Source organism: Ranitomeya imitator, chromosome 7 (genome assembly GCF_032444005.1).
Source record: "Ranitomeya imitator isolate aRanImi1 chromosome 7, aRanImi1.pri, whole genome shotgun sequence".
Classification (NCBI taxonomy): Eukaryota; Metazoa; Chordata; class Amphibia; order Anura; family Dendrobatidae; genus Ranitomeya; species Ranitomeya imitator.
In genome coordinates, this window is record NC_091288.1 from 8,633,325 (window position 1) to 8,651,889 (window position 18,565).

Genomic DNA, 18,565 nt, shown 5'->3' on the forward strand with positions numbered 1-18,565 from the left:
CATTCTGTATTATCTATTGCTTCCCCTGTGGGTGCTGCCTGCAAAGAATGGAGGGTGTGAGGGATGTGTGGCATCTGTAACCTTAGAATCCTCCAGGGCTGGATACACTGTATCTACATGGATACATAGAAGCATCGCTATGGAAACCAGGGTCATTCTGCAACTGTGACAAAGGACTGGACAGTCACATGCTTCCCAGCAGTAGAGGAGTTCAGGATCTGTGGAAAGCTGGGTGCTGACTGCTCCTGCACAAATCAGGGATTTTTACTTTTTATCCGCTCGTGCGTGTGGTTGTTTCTACAGAACTCTGCCTCATTCAGCTTATGAACTATGGCGCAATGTCGATACTTAGTGGACGCTCGTCTCCTTCCAAGGAATAAAGTCAGAACCGAAGAGTGAAAATCAGAAAGACAAATCTGTTTGTTTTTAATTTGATGTCAAGTAGAATCATTTCCCCGGAAATTGGTTCAGTACAAACTGGAGATACGATCTGGTGTCTACAAAGAATCGCCATAAAAAATAAAAATAAAATAAGTTACATTCTGATCTACAGCAAAAGCTTCAATATCAAAAAGAGTAAAAATGCCATTATGACAGAAAATACAATTGTGACTACGAGGAAGAGGGCGGAGCTTAGCCTAACCCCACCCACACGTGAAGGCTACAAGTAATGTTTCCTATTGCTTCTACTCCAGTTACAGCCAGAGCTGCATTCAAAACGTTGTTCTTTCCTTTCTGATGCAACAGAGAAGTCTAGATAATAGCAGCGGTAGGGGCTGGAGGAACGGTAACTGCAGCTCTGGCCGCGATTACAGCAGAAGACATAATGGAAATACAGCTTTGGCTGTGACTAGAGTATAAGAGGCCAAGGTGGCAATAGAACCATAAACCTTATCACCTTCATTGTAAATGATTATAGACCGATATAAAAAAGGTTAGTGATAACGTGCGGAGGGAGATAAAGTGCCCAACCTCTAGTGCTGCAGCCTACAGGACAAACGTGCTGGGAGTTGTAGTGCCCAGTGGTTATAGGATTCATAGGAGAATAAAAATACCTCTTGTAACAGAACATTTCATGGACTGGAGGAGTAACAGAGGGCCGAGTCTGCCACGGTGACAACCCCCCTGCGAGCGAGCGGCAGGCATCAGGTTGACGCTCCTCCCTACCCTCGTGCCAAGACACATTCACAAACCCATGCATCCATAGCCCCTGTATCACATCTTGTACTCCAGTCACAGCCGGAGCTGCAGTCACTCATACCATCCAGAGGGCACAATACTAACTGCAGAGATCACAGCGCTTCTCTGCAGCCTGGTGGCGAGTGCAGCACTGGATGTGACTGGAGGAAGAGAGAATATCCAGTCATGATACCGGATGACTTTAGTAATAGCAGATTTTGGTGCCACAGACAAAATCATCAACCCAAAACTTCCCGAACCCTCCTGCCCTTGTACAGGTAGTTAATGTGTGATAGATTACACACGCCGGAGCACGGCCTGTGCTGGGGCGTGAGAGATTATGGTGCGTGCCCCGGTAATGTGTCACAGTGATACATTGTAACACTTGGCCTGATATTGTCTCCACACAAGAGTCACAATCTATAGTCCAACACCTACTGCTGCATTCAGTCCCTGGGGGGGGAGATTAGAGATTTAACAGAAACTACAACATGCTGATGGTTTCCTTTTCAGTGCAGCTTTTTCATTGTCTGTGGCCACAAGTATTAAAACTTTCAGGGAAGGAATGAATAAATACCAATGATTTCAATATCAATGTATCAGACACTGAACCGCAGCAGCAGCTCTGCACCGTACGGACAACATCGAATACTAGCTGCACCAAGGCCGAGGCGGAATGGAGGGTTTCTTTAAAAGTTAAGGTTCACCTTTTTGCCAACACTCTAGTCACATCCAGAGCTGCAATACACTGCAAGCTCTGCACTATTACATCAGCCAGAATGCACCTCTGTACAGACAAGATCCTGCTGGCAGAGAATGCAGCTCTGGAGTAGGAGACATGAAGGATCTATATGAAGTTTTTCTCTATTCTATGGTAGAAAAATATTTAGAATTGAGAGTCTTCAGTGGTTGATACCTTTTAATGGCTAACGGAAAAGATGGTAACAAATTGCAGCTTTCGAGACTACGCAGGTCTCTTCATCAGGCAAAGACTAATGCAAATGCAGAAAAATCACATATTTATACACAGCACAGCGAGAAAGAAGGCAATAGATAATTCTGCTTCACGGCACTTGTCTTTATCATTTTGTGACAGGGATAGACATAGATATTGGAACAGTTCATAGATAATGAAGTCTTAATGTTTTATGGTCCTCTGAATGGGTCTGGTTCTATGTTGTGATGACCCCAGAAGGTCTGAAGAGCAAATTCCTTAATTGATGATGTAAAAAGACATATAGCCATGCGAAACATTTATTCCTGCACGGAGTGTGTCAAAAGTCCTCATGAGTTTATACTCACAGACTCTTCTGTCTCTGAGATTTGAAATGACCTTTTAAAACAAGTAATTTCATGTCGATGATGCTATGACCTGGCATGAAAAATGTTTTGCTACCGGTAGGTCTATTCTTTTTTCTCTTATTGTGTGGCAATGAGAATTCATCCTTGTTCCAAGTTTTTGCCCTGTCTTCCCCACACACAGACCCCCAGTTGGACATTTAGAACAAATAATTAAATACACCACACTGTACTAAATGTCCAACTGGGGGTCTGTGTGTGGGGGAGACAGGGCAAAAACTTGGAACAAGGATGAATTCTCATCGATACACAATAAGAGAAATAAAAGAATGGACCTACCGGTAGCAAAACATTTTTCATGCCAGGTCATAGCATCATCGACATGAAATTACTTGTTTTAAAAGGTAATTTCAAATCTCAGAGAGACAGAAGAGTCTGTGAGTATAAGCGGATGATGACATTTGACACACTCAGTGCAGGAATGAATGTTTCGCATGGATTTATAGCTTTTTACATCAGTTAAGGAATTTGCTCTTCAGACCTTCTGGGGTCATCACAACATAGAACCAGACCCATTCAGAGGACAATCAAACATTCAGACTTCTTATCTATGAACTGTTCCAATATTTAGGTCTATCCCTCTCAAATAATGACAATTCTGCTTCACGTCACTTGTCTTATCTATTGCCTTCTTTCTCTGTGTTGTGTATAAATATGTGATTCTTCAGTATTTCTTTTAGTCTTTGCCTGATGAAGGGACCTGTGTAGTCTCGAAATCTGCAATTTGTTACCATCTTTTTAATTAGCCATTAAAAGGTATCAACCACTGAGTACTGTCACGTCTAAATATTTATCTACTGGCGAACACGGTACCAAGATATATATATCTTTCCTGTATTCTATGGTAGAAATGATCCTGCACCTAAATAAAGAGTAAAAGTAACAGTGTTAAAATAAACTTTCCAAGGAGAACGGGCACCTGCGCCAAACAGCAGCGGGGCACAGAAGCCCCCTCCGTCCAGGGTTAGTTTTACAGCCTCTCGCTTTACAGCAGGATTACAGCAGTGACACTGTGGAAATTTAACAGTTCAGCATTTTTCTAATACAATAAAAGAATAAAAGTTAATGAAAAATCCATCAATAAAAAAGAAATCCCTATATGACCGTGTAACGAGCGTCACGAGGGCGAGGTCTCAGGTGCGAATCTTTACGTACATTCCCCGGAGAATCCTCGTCCAAGAGGGACAGGTTATGACGCAGCCGTCATCGCGGGATACAGTTAACCTTTAGTGTTGATCCTTAAAAGTGCAGAGAGATCCGAGCGTAAGGCGAAGCGGACCGTAACGTGTCGCAGGGAGTCGTCCAAATCACCACCTGACAGCAGCGGGGGAGGGGAGATTCCAGTGTATCGATAGCTTAAAGTGACGGATCGTCTTATCGGCTGTCAGGGCATCTGCTCCGGCTCATCTGCAGCTTCTTGTACTGATAACACCGTCCCTTTAATGTCCAGTCTCTCCCGATGGCGCCTTAGAGCTCTGTGGTCAGCAGACATCGCGGTCTGGTCACTTCCTCGGGAACGATGATGCTGAAATAAAGCGGAAATGTGAGAAGTCACCGATCACAGCGCTGTGAATGGTAGTAGGTAACAGCGCCACTCCTGCCACAGGTCATGTAGGGAACTACAGCTCATCCACACCGACAGCAGAGCTGTAATACCAGACACAACCACAGACAGGGGCGGCCATTTCTGGGACTCTCAAATATAACGTCCAAAGGGTAGGACTTCACCTGGCGGTGGTGCTGGCAGGAGTCACACTCGGGGTCTCTGCCGCAGCGGTCGGCGAGACGATCACATTATTCAGGACTTTTGCTGGCAATGAGGTCTCCGCTCCGAAGTGACCATTAGATACGACTCCACTCTGAGAACAGCAAGAATCAGTGAGAAAATATCAGTCCTGCGGTTTGGCACCTTCTACTCCAGTCACATCCAGAGCTGCAGCTGCAAGGTCAGTGTCTGTTGTGGTGCATTGTGGGAGTAGTAGTGTCCCCATTAGACTCCGCAGAGCTTCTCTAAAAAAAAAAAAAGGCAACTGGAAAAGTGGGGCCACATGAGTCGACACCAGTCCTTGCACTTACCGGTATCAACCACCGGGGGGCGATAGAGGAGTATGACGAGACCTGCAGAGAACAGACATGTCAGCACCTGGCGCACTGAGGGGCCGAACAACGGCAGCTTTACTACAGGTGATGTTACCGGCGGCGCAGCAAGCGTCTCTGTGAGGTCAATGAGGTTCTCTGTTAGCGACGCCAGGAGCAGGTCCAGGTCATCGGTCGCCGTCTGCGGGGGAAAAGAGAGACCTGGTATAATGGGTGCCCCTTCCAACACCCCATCCCCGACTGCAGGGGCCAGTAGTGGCTCCTTATTCCTGATGACAGCCTGAGACTCTGGTTAGGGGGATATCATCGGCAGCCCATGATCAGACCCCCATGTCCCATCCCCCAAACACTGGACCTCATAACTTCCCCAAATTACAGCTTCCGTTTCCACCTACAATCCCATCCTGATGCAGAGCCTGGTGGGGGGAGGGCACGTTACCTTGAGGTGTGCGGCCTCTTCTGGGGGTGGCAGGATGGGCGATATCAGCGAGGTCTCAAGTTTTGAATCTTTTAGCTCCTGGGATCCGAAATTTCTACAGACAAATCATAAAAGATCATTGATGATAAAAGGTTTATACGGAGATGCAAGGGCAGTGACGGCGCGGGGAGTGTGCAAGGAGTAGACGGCAGGGACGGCGCAGGGAGTGCAAGGAGTAGACGGCAGGGACGGCGCAGGGAGTGCAAGGAGTAGACGGCAGGGACGGCGCAGGGAGTGCAAGGAGTAGACGGCAGGGACGGCAGGTACGGCGCAAGGAAAGTGCAAGGGGTAGACTGCAGGGACGGCGCAAGGAGTAGACGGCACGGACGGCGCAGGGAGTGTGCAAGGAGTAGATGGCAGGGACAACGCCTGTGCAGGAGCCGCATGTTAACAACAAAGAAAGAGCAGGGAATGTGCAAGGAGTAGACGGCAGGGACAGTGCAGGGAGTGTGCAAGGGGTAGAGTGCAGGGACTGCACCGATGTAGGAGCCACATGTTGGGGGGAGGGGGGGTAAGGACAAATTCAGAGCAGGGAATGTGCAAGGAGTGTGCAAGGAGTAGACAGCAGGGACAGCGCAGGGAATGTGCAAGGAGTAGATGGCAGGGACAGTGCAGGGAGTGTGCGAGGGGTAGAGTGCAGGGACTGCATCGATGTAGGAGCCGCATGTTGGGGGGGTGGGGGAGGGGGGTAAGGACAAATTCAGAGCAGGGAAAGAGCAAGGAGTAGACGGCAGGGACGGCGCAGGGAGTGTGCAAGGAGTAGATGGCAGGGAGTGTGCAAGGAGTAGACGGCAGGGAGTGTGCAAGGGGCAGAGTGCAGGGACAACGCCTGTGCAGGAGCCGCATGTTGGGGGGATAACAACAAAGAAAGAGCAGGGAGTGTGCAAGGAGTAAACGGCAAGGACAGCGCCAGAGCCATGAGTTGGGTGTATAAGGGCAGAGACAGCGCAGGAAATATGCAAGGAATGCAAAAATACTTGTCGGGGGACAAGGGCAGGGTGGGCACAGTGTGTGTCGGGGGACAAGGGCACGGTGGGCAGTGTGTGTGTCGGGGGACAAGGGCAGGGTGGGCACAGTGTGTGTCGGGGGACAAGGGCAGGGTCAGCACAGTGTGTGGTGTGTGTCGGGGGACAAGGGCAGGGTCGGCACAGTGTGTGTCGGGGGACAAGGGCAGGGTCAGCACAGTGTGTGTCGGGGGACAAGGGCAAGGTGCAGGACACCACTCACGTTATGAACGCGGTCTGCAGTGGAGTTTGCGGCTCTCCATCCGGACTTTCCTGCACCACCGAGCGGTTATGGATCTTCACATTGACGCTTCTAAAGAGGAAACAACGGCCATTATCCTGGGAAGACGGGTTGTCTACAAATGAGATCTGGGGCGATGGAGACACTTACCGGGGAGACGCCTCCTCGGTGGTCGGGTGACTGATCCCCAAATCATCTCCTATAATCTGTGAAGACACAAAGCTCCGGGTCACACGACAGAACGCACCTCCGCTACCCTGACAGTATGGTGCAGACAAAGCCCCAGAAGACGTCACCTTCTGTCCGGCCTCCACCTGCGCCTTCAGGATGTTGCTCTTGATGTCGGTGGGCGGCCATAGTGCAGCCGGCGCTGGAGCATCTACCTTGTTATTCAGACATTTCTCTAGAAGCTTCACCGGATCCTCCTGAGAGACAATGATGGGGGTTATAACAGAAGAAAATAGCTGCTGACCGGGGAGCAAGAATCAAAGCCAGCGGCCCCAAGCAGGGAACACAGGGGCCCGATATCACCTAGGACGAAAAGTCAGGTGAGGAGAAGAGACGAGGACGAGTGGGGGGTACAAGGAGCAGCAGGCGCCGACAGGCGGAGGGAATGGAGGACTGAGTGCTCGCCGGTACCTGCTTGTTCACGTTGATATTTAATCGCACTGGAGGGACAGCGATGTTACCGGCGTCCACGTTATTCAGCTTCACGGTCGCATCTTCAAAAGCTGAAAAGAAAAAAACCCAAAAAACAGAAGATCACAGGGGGCAGGACGGTCGCGTGATAAAGAAAGAGCCCCCAATCTTGCCTTCTCCCTCCCCCACTCCCATACCAGAGACTTCAGACTCTAGAAAAGCCGGGTGACAACCGCAGTACGAGCTGGAATGGTGGCCTCTGGTTGTCAGCCAGCTTTCCAGGGCGACCCGGAGCGTTCCCTTACCTAGGGCGGCATCTGGCTGGGCTCCGGGTAGTTCCTCTAGGCTGGGGTTGGTGAAGGCCAGGAGTCCGGCATCCAGACTGGCTCCGGGGCTCATGGTGACCGGCAGCGACAGGATCTCGTCCAGTTTGTTTTCCAGCAATTCCGGATTCTCAGTGACACTAACAAAGCTGTGGAGGCAGCAGGAGAAACCTGAGACCCGGCCCCCGGAGCAGCGCTCCGAGCTGCCCAGTGCTGTGCTGCCACTGACAGATCCACAACAGCTCATCCTGGGTGCGCAGTGGTGGTGGTGGACACCGCGGTGGTGGAGGACACTGCGGTGGTAGAGGACACCGCGGTAATGGAGACCGTGGTGGTGGAGGACACCGCGGTAATGGAGGAAAGCCAAATAAATTGGCAGACATCTGCTCCGCCAGAGCCCAGATTGCAAGGATGGCAGTGAAGACCGACACAGCGGCCAATTTCCGGGGAGAAAACTGCGCTCAGGTCTCGCCCTCATCACACGGAGATGAATACGGGGCGACAGCGAGTATCAGGGATGTCACCACTGAACCATAGAATAATGGAGGGTTAACCATTTATTACCTGAAGCTCAGGATCAGCTGCACACAGGAGCCCCCTGGTGGCCACACAAGCAGGAGACGGCGGAGCCAGCATTCACGATTTATGGCCGTACAGGAAACATTCAGGTTTGGACAGAACGGTTTTATTTGGGTTTTCACTCTTACATAGAAGTGATGGCGTCTGCTCCAGAGCCGAGGACGACATTGGTGCTGAAGGGGTTTAATGCCTTATTCGTGCCCATGCCCCCCTGGTAACACTTCCTGTCCTGGAACTCATGTTCCTTCTCAGTGTGCGATTCTGATTGGCTGCCGTATGAATGGATCCTACCTGGCACAGGTGCAGGAAGTGTTATCATGGGGACACCGACAAGAAATGAGCTTTTCCACATCCATAAATGTCTGGATCACAAATCCGCTTTTTCTGGCAGGTTTCACATTGTAACAAAGTGTTTTGCTCTAACAGCGGGGAAGGGGTCCGAGGGGGAAATGGGGCCCATGGGGGGAGAGGGGCCAAGAGGTCGTGCCCATAATACTGGAGCCTCCCCCCAAACCTGCTGGCATAGTGGCAGCATAGTGTCTGCTCTATTGACCGCAGGAAATGGGTCGGTGATGGGGAGCGGTCCGGGGGTCCGTGGCCCCTCATTAATCACAGTCCGGTGTCTACAGGTGACGACTGCGTGATCCGCATTATAACTCCGTCATGGCCGCCCGGGGATTCAGGCCGCGGAGCTCGATCGCTTTCCCAGCGTTTTTCGCATTGTGCTGATACACGAAGTGGGTGTAGCTCCTGTCCGCCATCAGTGAGGACGACGACTGCGGCTTCCGGTGACTCCCAGCGTCCTGCGCGGCGCCCGGCGCTCCCACGGGCCTACGATGGGTTTATTTAAAGGCTAAAGATTAATATGGTGATAAAACGACCATGAAATTGGCGAGAGAGAAGCCTGCAACCGATAGAAAAGCGAGGAAGAGGAGGGAAAGTCAGCGAGCGCTGCCGCGTCCAGAGGAATCAGCGTCATCAGATCAAGAGCGGATCATTGATTGGAAGATCCATCAATGCGATCACTGATCAAAAGGCATCAGATCATCGATTAATTATTGGATTATTAGATTAGCGGCACAAGATCACAGATTTATATCAGACGATGAACTAACAGATTATTGGATCATTAGAATCAGATCACCGACAACCCCAATCTGTAACCGGGATCCTTAGTTACTTTATCTTTGTGATGGATAATGGTCTTCAATCATGGATCGTGGGGATCAGGTCATGGATTACCGAATCACAGGTAATCAATTCTCACTCCTGGGATCTAATCAATATTTACACTGGATCACTCATCAGATTAGGACCAACTACAGTCAGGACTGATTTGGAGTCAATCATTGGTTATGCAGACCGGATCACCAGCTCATGACCGAGACCAGATCATCCATTTATAACAGATTATTAGAATAAACATTTATCATCAGTGGTTTACATCGATTATCCTCGATCAAGATCAGCATCTTCCTTCAGACTGATCACTATTTACACTCGATCACTGACTGTTGATCACTTAGATCCAACCAATGGCAGCTGACCGTGCAGATGGGTCATTGATTATATGGACATTGGATCCTAAAGTGTTTATCGGGACCAATCAGTGACATTTGCTTTTGTCAGGAGCGGATTAGTCTGATTGGATTATGGATTATTGATCGCTTGTCTCCAGATCCGATCGTTAACGATGAATGTGTTTGGATCATTTTCTGAGTTATTGATCACTGAAGATTGCTGCGGTCACGGGAGGATCACTGAGGATTACTACGGATCAGATCATAACTTCTGATTATTGGTTATCACAGAAACCCTCATTACGGAGATGATCGGACTCCGCAGAGATCAGGTCTGATATTGGCAGCCAAAGAGTCTAAGAATCACGTCCCCAAAAATCAGGCAGAGCGAAGCAGAGGACACAACGTCACGGGATACAGATACCAGCGATCACAGCCGCTATCCATATCGCAGGACCCCCAGCCTCCAGCAGAGCCCCCCACCACCAGGCACCGCACACCACAAGCTGATCAGCAATGACTGATGTGTGATACAAGAAAAGCAGCGCAGCAGCAGACAGCGAGCGCAGCACAGACAGCACAAAACCTAGACACTGCTGCAAATCCAGCTCCCCTCCCCCACCCCGAGCGCAGGAAGGGGGCCACAACTAAGAATAACCACCCCCATCATCCTCACCATGCAGAGCCTTCACTCTCTAGTCTCGGGTAAAAACATCTCTGCAGTTCGCTCACATCCTTCCATCACCTTCTGTTGGAGCTCTGCTTGCTGTCAGTGAATGGAGCTTTGTACCTGGAGAGTTCATTACCATCTGATCCAGTTCAGACAATCCCTCAGCAGAGCATCCAGACACCGGCCCGTTACAATGTGTCAGCGCAGGAAGACTGCAGCAATCTGGAGTCCAGGCTGCGGCTCAGACACTGGATACAAAGTGATACAATGTGACGCAGGCGAGGACTGGCGTTCAGCCTCCGAAGACAAAGAACGTTTCTATTCACTGATTGCAAGCAGAGATCAATATCACTAGGACTGTCCTCCAGTATCTAATCTATGGCCCCGTACGGCTGAGAAGCTTAGATCCTGTTCTAGGGTGTATCCACAGGGGCCACACGACCCCCATACACCTCACTGGACTGATCTTAAGGTTCCAGCCGGGTAACATGGCCACTGGTATTCTGCACAACCCCTTTAAAGGTACCGTTACACTAAACGACTTACCAACGTTCATGACCAGCGGTACAACCTGACCGTGATTGTTGGTAAGTCGTTGTGTGGTCACACAGACAGCTCTCCAGAGACCAACGATGCCGAAGTTCACGGGAAACCAGGGTAAACATCGGGTTACTAAGCGCAGGGCCGCGCTTAGTAATCCGATGTTTACCCTGGTTACCATTGTAAAAGTAAAAAAACAAAAACAAAAAACAAACACTACATACTCACATTCTGATGTCTGTCACGTCCCCCGGCGTCAGCTTCCCTGCACTGTGACATCACCGCTGTGCTCTGCTTTACGGCCGGCGCTGACAGTCAGTGCGGGGAAGCTGACGCCGGGGGACGTGACAGACATCAGAATGTGAGTATGTAGTGTTTGTTTTTTGTTTATTTACAATGGTAACCAGGGTAAACATCGGGTTACTAAGCGCGGCCCTGCGCTTAGTAACCCGATGTTTACCCTGGTTACCAGTGAACACATCGCTGGATCGGCGTCACACACGCCGATTCAGCGATGACAGCGGGTGATCAGCGACCAAAAAAAGGTCCTGATCATTCCCAGCGACCAACGATCTCCCAGCAGGGGCCTGATCATTGGTCGCTGTCACACATAACGAGATCGTTAACGATATCGTTGCTACGTCACAAAAAGCGTGACGTTGCAACGATATCGTTAATGAAATCGTTATGTGTGAAGGTACCTTAAAAGCGACTAATAGATGTAGAGATATAGGCAGCTTCTACATAATCAATGGCGGCTGCCGCACACTGGACGGAGACCCCGGAAAGGAACCCGACCACCAATGGGAGAAACGCACCGTCTCTTCTCCGGGGAGTCGGAGCCCGGACTCTGGTGGAGGGTCTCACTGTCAAAGCGCGACGGCAGAGCGGGAACCGGGGGGTGAACCGGCGGCTTCACGGGCCAAACCTGCAACACAGGCAACCAGTCAGGACTGCAGGAGTAAGCAATGCCGCCTGCTGAGCTACTGTATCTAATCCTCTCCTGTGTGATACTGTCTGCTGTGTATCTAATCCTCTCCTGTGTGATACTGTCTGCTGAGCCGTGTATCTAATCCTCTCCTGTGTGATACTGTCTGCTGAGCCGTGCATCTAATCCTCTCCTGTGTGATACTGTCTGCTGAGCCGTGCATCTAATCCTATCCTGTGTGATACTGTCTGCTGTGTATCTAATCCTCTTACTTGCTGAGCTCCGTTGGTTTGTGGTGCAGGATCCGTCCGGTCGGAGCTGCAGGCAGTAAGAGAAAAGAGATGAAGGGTGAGGATGCTCCTCTGCGGCGCCGTCCGCACAGTCTGAACACGTCCACAGCGGCGCCGTCCGCACAGTCTGAACACGTCCACAGCGGCGCCGTCCGCACAGTCTGAACACGTCCACAGCGGCGCCGTCCGCACAGTCTGAACACGTCCACAGCGGCGCCGTCCGCACAGTCTGAACACGTCCACAGCGGCGCCGTCCGCACAGTCTGAACACGTCCACAGCGGCGCCGTCCGCACAGTCTGAACACGTCCACAGCGGCGCCGTCCGCACAGTCTGAACACGTCCACAGCGGCGCCGTCCGCACAGTCTGAACACGTCCACAGCGGCGCCGTCCGCACAGTCTGAACACGTCCACAGCGGCGCCGTCCGCACAGTCTGAACACTTCCACAGCGGCGCCGTCCGCACAGTCTGAACACGTCCACAGCGGCGCCGTCCGCACAGTCTGAACACATCCACAGCGGCGCCGTCCGCACAGTCTGAACACGTCCACAGAGGCGCCGTCCGCACAGTCTGAACACGTCCACAGAGGCGCCGTCCGCACAGTCTGAACACGTCCACAGCGGCGCCGTCCGCACAGTCTGAACACGTCCACAGAGGCACCGTCCGCACAGTCTGAACACGTCCACAGCGGCACCGTCCGCACAGTCTGAACACGTCCACAGCGGCACCGTCCGCACAGTCTGAACACGTCCACAGCGGCACCATCCGCACAGTCTGAACACGTCCACAGCGGCACCGTCCGCACTCACCTGATCTGCTCGGATCGCGGAGCTTGTGCTGTGAATGGAAACATCACAATCAGGAGACTGTAGTCACAACGTGCCGTAAAGCGCCCCTGACGGCGGCCTCATCGCTCTCGGGTCGCGGCCTACCTCGATTCAGCAGGGTTCTCCGCGAGTAGCGTTTGCTGGGTCTGCGCTCGAAGGACGCCGAACGCCGCGGTTTGCTGGATTTTGTCGTCTGATATTCCGTTTTCCCGCTGAAAAGAAACAGAAAGTTAGAAACTGACGATTGAGGGATTAAAAGGGAAATGCGCCTCACAAATAAAAGAATGTTCACAGACCCGAGCAGCCAGAATGAGGTTACATAGGACTGCACAGTTATCATGGGGCTGCAAATCAGTCAGTCAAGTTCAGCTCTGCTACATTGGTTACATCCACACGTAGCGCCGAGTCGCTTGTGAGTTGCAGGTTCTGCTCCAGTCACATCCAAAGCTGCACCCAGATTACTTCCACCCTTGCATCGCATGGCTCCAGCACTACAGACTGCAGCTCTGGATGTGACTGGAGCAGAACAGTCACCTCCTCACCTGTATCTGAAGCGGGAGCCGAGCCGGATAAATCCAGAGCGGCTGGAGCTTTTCTGCGTGGGCCCCCGGAGCCGGAAGAAGGCGTGATGCTCCACCGCACACTTCCACAGGTGCTTGCAGGCCTTCGGATGCTCCATCTTAAAGACAAACGTGTGCTCCTGCTCCTTCCCCTTTAAATCAGAAGTGTGTTAGATTCAGGGACCTGCAGAGTCCAGACTGAGGGAGACAGAGCAGCGGCTATCCCACCCCTGATATACAGCGCCCCCCGCAGGACGGACCCCGCACATCATCCTCAACCACCTCCTTATATAGAGCCCCCCGCAGGATGGACCCCGCACATCATCCTCAACCATCTCCTTATATACAGCCCACACAGGACGGACCCCGCACATCATCCTCAACCACCTCCTGATATACAGCGCCCCCCGCAGGACGGACCCCGCACATCATCCTCAACCACCTCCTTATATACAGCCCCCGCAGGACGGACCCCGCACATCATCCTCAACCACCTCCTGATATACAGCCCCCGCAGGACGGACCCCGCACATCATCCTCAACCACCTCCTGATATACAGCCCACACAGGACGGACCCCGCACATCATCCTCAACCACCTCCTTATATACAGCCCCCGCAGGACGGACCCCACACATCATCCTCAACCACCTCCTGATATACAGCCCCCCGCAGGACGGACCCCACACATCATCCTCAACCACCTCCTTATATACAGCCCCCGCAGGACGGACCCCGCACATCATCCTCAACCACCTCCTTATATACAGCCCCCGCAGGACGGACCCCGCACATCATCCTCAACCACCTCCTGATATACAGCCCTCGCAGGATGGACCCCACACATCATCCTCAACCACCTCCTTATATACAGCCCCCGCAGGACGGACCCCGCACATCATCCTCAACCACCTCCTGATATACAGCCCCCCACAGGACGGACCCCACACATCATCCTCAACCACCTCCTGATATTCAGCCCCCCGCAGGACGGACCCCGCACATCATCCTCAACCACCTCCTGATATTCAGCGCCCCCCGCAGGACGGACCCCGCACATCATCCTCAACCACCTCCTGATATACAGCGCCCCCCGCAGGACGGACCCCGCACATCATCCTCAACCACCTCCTGATATACAGCCCCCCTCCCCCACCCCGCAGGACGGACCCCACACATCATCCTCATCCACCTCCTTATATACAGCCCCCGCAGGACGGACCCCGCACATCATCCTCATCCACCTCCTTATATACAGCCCACACAGGACGGACCCCGCACATCATCCTCATCCACCTCCTTATATACAGCCCCCGCAGGACGGACCCCGCACATCATCCTCAACCACCTCCTGATATACAGCACCCCCCACAGGACGGACCCCACACATCATCCTCATCCACCTCCTGATATACAGCACCCCCCACAGGACGGACCCCGCACATCATCCTCATCCACCTCCTGATATTCAGCGCCCCCCGCAGGACGGACCTCGCACATCATCCTCATCCACCTCCTGATATACAGCACCCCCCACAGGACGGACCCCACACATCATCCTCATCCACCTCCTGATATACAGCACCCCCCACAGGACGGACCCCACACACTCCTCACCTGCTCATCATCCTCAACCACCACCAATGTCAGCTTCGCCCTCTTGAAGTCCAAGCGAGTTATTTTGGGCCTGCAAGAAAATGAATGACAGAGAGTTATTACAATTCTGGATTATCGGAAGGTTACAAGCGTCACTCCAGGACGACGGCCGCAGGTGAGGAGCGCGGGTCACCATGAACCGCCATTACCAGGAGCTGTCTGGGACCAGCACAATCAATAACGAGGTGCAGCTCTTCAGCCACTGCTTGCTGTCAGTGAATGGACCCATCTAATGTATAAAGCTGAGTGAGCGAGCGAGTACCACAAAACAGTTACACGTCTGGACCCCGAAAGCCTCATAGGCTATGCTGTTGTGAGGCGAAATTTTAACCCTGCGCTTTCCAATTCACCAAACAATTTTGCCCCTATCTACATAACGGGGAAGAAGGGAAAGAAAAGTGTTGGAGGCAAATTGACAGCTGCCAGATGTGAACAAGGGGGAGTTAAAGAATGAGAGCTTGAACACATACCACCCATACACCAACCTCGCCACAAAAGTCTAAAACACAAAAGTCACTGCGCAAAACTCGCCACGTGCAAAACTCACCTCATGGAAAACTCGCCTCACGCAAAACTTGTGCATGTGGCAATTTTTCCGCGTGTGCAAAAGTTGCCTCACACAAAACTTGCACCTACTCAAAATGCACAACACATAAAACTCGCCATGCGCAAAACTCACCACACTAACCTGTCACATGCAACTCGACACACAAAAAGTCGCTACACGCATGTCACCACACGCAACTCAACACAACTTGACACATGAAACTCGCCCTAAAACACACACAAGTCTGGTATTATCCTTCAAAAATAAAAATCTGATTAATAAGCAGACAAACTACAAGAGCAACAAATGTACCATATAGGAAATACGGCAGCTGTCAGTCACATGACTGTTGTGAATTCTGTTGTCGGGCTCCCTCCTGTGGTCATGAATGGTACTTCGGATGGTTCTGTCCATGGACTTCCTCTGGTGGGTGTTTCTGAGTTTCCTTCCACAGGTGACAAGGTTAAAGGGACACTGTCACCTGAATTTGGAGGGAACAATCTTCAGCCACGGAGGCGGGGTTTTTGGGTGTTTGATTCACCCTTTCCTTACCCGCTGGCTGCATGCTGGCTGCAATATTGGATTGAAGTTTATTCTCTGTCCTCCGTAGTACATGCCTGCACTAGGTGCAATCTTGCCTTGCGCTGGCGTGTACTATGGAGGACAGAGAATGAACTTCAATCCAATATTGCAGCCAGCATGCAGCCAGCGGGTAAGGAAAGGGTGAATCAAACACCCAAAAACCCCGCCTCCATGGCTGAAGATTGTTCCCTCCAAATTCAGGTGACAGTGTCCCTTTAATTTGTTAGCTGGCTGCTCTATTTAACTCCACTTAGATCTTTGCTCCATGCCACCTGTCAATGTTCCAGTATTGGTCTAGTTCACTCCTGGATCGTTCTTGTGACCTGTCTTCCAAGCAGAAGCTAAGTTCCTGCTTGTTTTTCTTTGGTTTGCTATTTTTCTGTCCAGCTTGCTATTTTTATTGTGGTCTTGCTTGCTGGAAGCTCTGGGACGCAGAGGGAGTGCCTCCGCACCGTGAGTCGGTGCGGAGGGTCTTTTTGCGCCCTCTGCGTGGTCTTTTTGTAGGTTTTTGTGCTGACCGCAAAGTTACCTTTCCTATCCTCAGTCTGTTCAGTAAGTCGGGCCTCACTTTGCTAAATCTATTTAATCTCTGTGTTTGTATTTTCATCTTTACTCACAGTCATTATATGTGGGGGGCTGCCTTTTCCTTTGGGGAATTTCTCTGAGGCAAGGTAGGCTTTATTTTTCTATCTTCAGGGCTAGCTAGTTCCTTAGGCTGTGCCGAGTTGCATAGGGAGCGTTAGGAGCAATCCACGGCTATTTCTAGTGTGTGTGATAGGATTAGGGATTGCGGTCAGCAGAGTTCCCACGTCCCAGAGCTCGTGCTTTATTATCAGTAACTATCAGGTCATAACACATGACCTGTCTATTATATGTATGTGTGAGCTAATATATACTGCCAGGGGGGAGGGCTTCCTGTTGGCTGGGGATTTATCAGGCTGCCAATTTAGCTTACAAATACTGAGGTAAAAATACTGAGCAAATAACGTGTGAACGAGGTCTAATACAGGAGGAGATGACACACAGATATATACTATATACAGGAGGAAATGACACACAGATATATACTATATACAGGGGAGATGACACAGATATATACTATATACAGGAGGAAATGACACACGTATATACTATATACAGGGGAGATGACACAGATATATACTATATACAGGGGAGATGACACACGTATATACTATATACAGGAGGAGATGACATACAGGTATATGTTAAATATAGAAGATGACAGGTATATACTATATAGAGGAGGAGATGACACACAGATATATACTATATACAGGGGAGATTACATGTATATACTATATACAGAAGGAGTTGATACACAGGTATATACTATATACAGGAGAGTTGACATACAGGTATATGTTAAATATAGAAGATGACACAGGTATATACTATATAGAGGAGGAGATGACACACAGATATATACTATATACAGGGGAGATGACACAGATATATACTACATACAGGAGAGTTGACACAGATATATACTATATACAGGAGCGATGACATGTATATACTATATACAGAAGGAGTTGATACACAGGTATATACTATATACAGGAGAGTTAACATACAGATATATATTATATACAGGAGGAGATGACATACAGGAAGAGATGACACAGGTATATACTATATACAGGAGGAGATGACACAGGTATATACTATATACACATGAGATGACACACAGGTATATACTATATATAGGGAAATGACATACAGGTGTATACTACATATAAAGGAGATGACAAACATGTATATACTGAGGGGAAAATAGTGGAGTGATCGGAAAATGACAGATGTGAGGTTGTAATGACAAGTGTTAGTGGGAAAATAAGAGAAGTGAGGTGCTATAACTACCCACAGATATTTACTATGCCCAGGCCACGCCGGGCTCTTCAGCTAGTAATATAAAGAAAGGCCGAGGAGCCGCGTCACCTAATAGCTTCATAGCTGAGGATTTGCTACAATTGTATCCAGGCGACCATCCCCCACCAATAACATGTAACCAGAGGGAGAGATGTGCGGAGTCTGGACTGCACACAATGTAGCAAACCTTCTGCTGTGAACAGTACGAGGTCTGTGCACGTAGTCAGGCACATGATGTAAGCAGCTTTCTAGTCACTGACAGCAGCAGAGATCCTGAAAGCTGGAAGGAAAAAAGGAGAATTTTCCATCACGATCAGTCAATGAACCCTGGACGCGTCTTTAGTAGTAAATGTCCAATAATCTGGAATGTCCGATCATCCGGGGCCGGAGTCCAGGAATTGTGTAACGCTTTGTGGGTTCAGATCTAATCTGTAAGAGCAGGAAGGACTCGGTGCCGCCGGCTGAGGAGTGAGTAATGCCCTACCTGTACCTGGCAGCCCCCAGCATTAATCCGCCCCGGACAGGAGGCTCCGGTTACACCACAATCTGCGCTAGAAAATACCGACATTTTTCAGATGCTGCACTCCCTGCCAATCCTGGAGAACATCGCCCCCTTGTGGTGGAGACGGGCATTACAGGAGCAGCAATGGGGTGACGG

At 50.6% G+C, this 18,565-nt stretch overlaps 1 protein-coding gene across 2 annotated transcripts in view; it reads right to left on the reverse strand.

Annotated features, from left to right (window-relative positions):
• Nucleotides 1-402: 402 nt before the first annotated feature.
• The window catches only part of EPB41L5 (erythrocyte membrane protein band 4.1 like 5), a 39,277-nt gene continuing 21,114 nt past the window's right edge, over nt 403-18,565 (reverse strand). Inside the window, exons 11-26 of one of the 2 annotated variants that reach the window (XM_069732647.1) lie at nt 14,850-14,919; nt 13,216-13,385; nt 12,779-12,885; nt 12,656-12,683; nt 11,830-11,875; nt 11,448-11,557; nt 7,303-7,469; nt 6,998-7,089; nt 6,655-6,783; nt 6,509-6,564; nt 6,341-6,430; nt 5,075-5,168; nt 4,733-4,816; nt 4,615-4,656; nt 4,267-4,397; nt 403-4,063 (exon numbers count right to left, since the gene is read on the reverse strand). In XM_069732647.1, coding sequence (XP_069588748.1) covers nt 4,006-4,063; nt 4,267-4,397; nt 4,615-4,656; nt 4,733-4,816; nt 5,075-5,168; nt 6,341-6,430; nt 6,509-6,564; nt 6,655-6,783; nt 6,998-7,089; nt 7,303-7,469; nt 11,448-11,557; nt 11,830-11,875; nt 12,656-12,683; nt 12,779-12,885; nt 13,216-13,385; nt 14,850-14,919 — 1,474 coding nt within the window. In that variant the 3' untranslated portion in view covers nt 403-4,005. The remainder of the gene's footprint in view (nt 4,064-4,266; nt 4,398-4,614; nt 4,657-4,732; nt 4,817-5,074; nt 5,169-6,340; nt 6,431-6,508; nt 6,565-6,654; nt 6,784-6,997; nt 7,090-7,302; nt 7,470-11,447; nt 11,558-11,829; nt 11,876-12,655; nt 12,684-12,778; nt 12,886-13,215; nt 13,386-14,849; nt 14,920-18,565) is intronic. The other variant, XM_069732648.1, reaches the window with a different exon arrangement.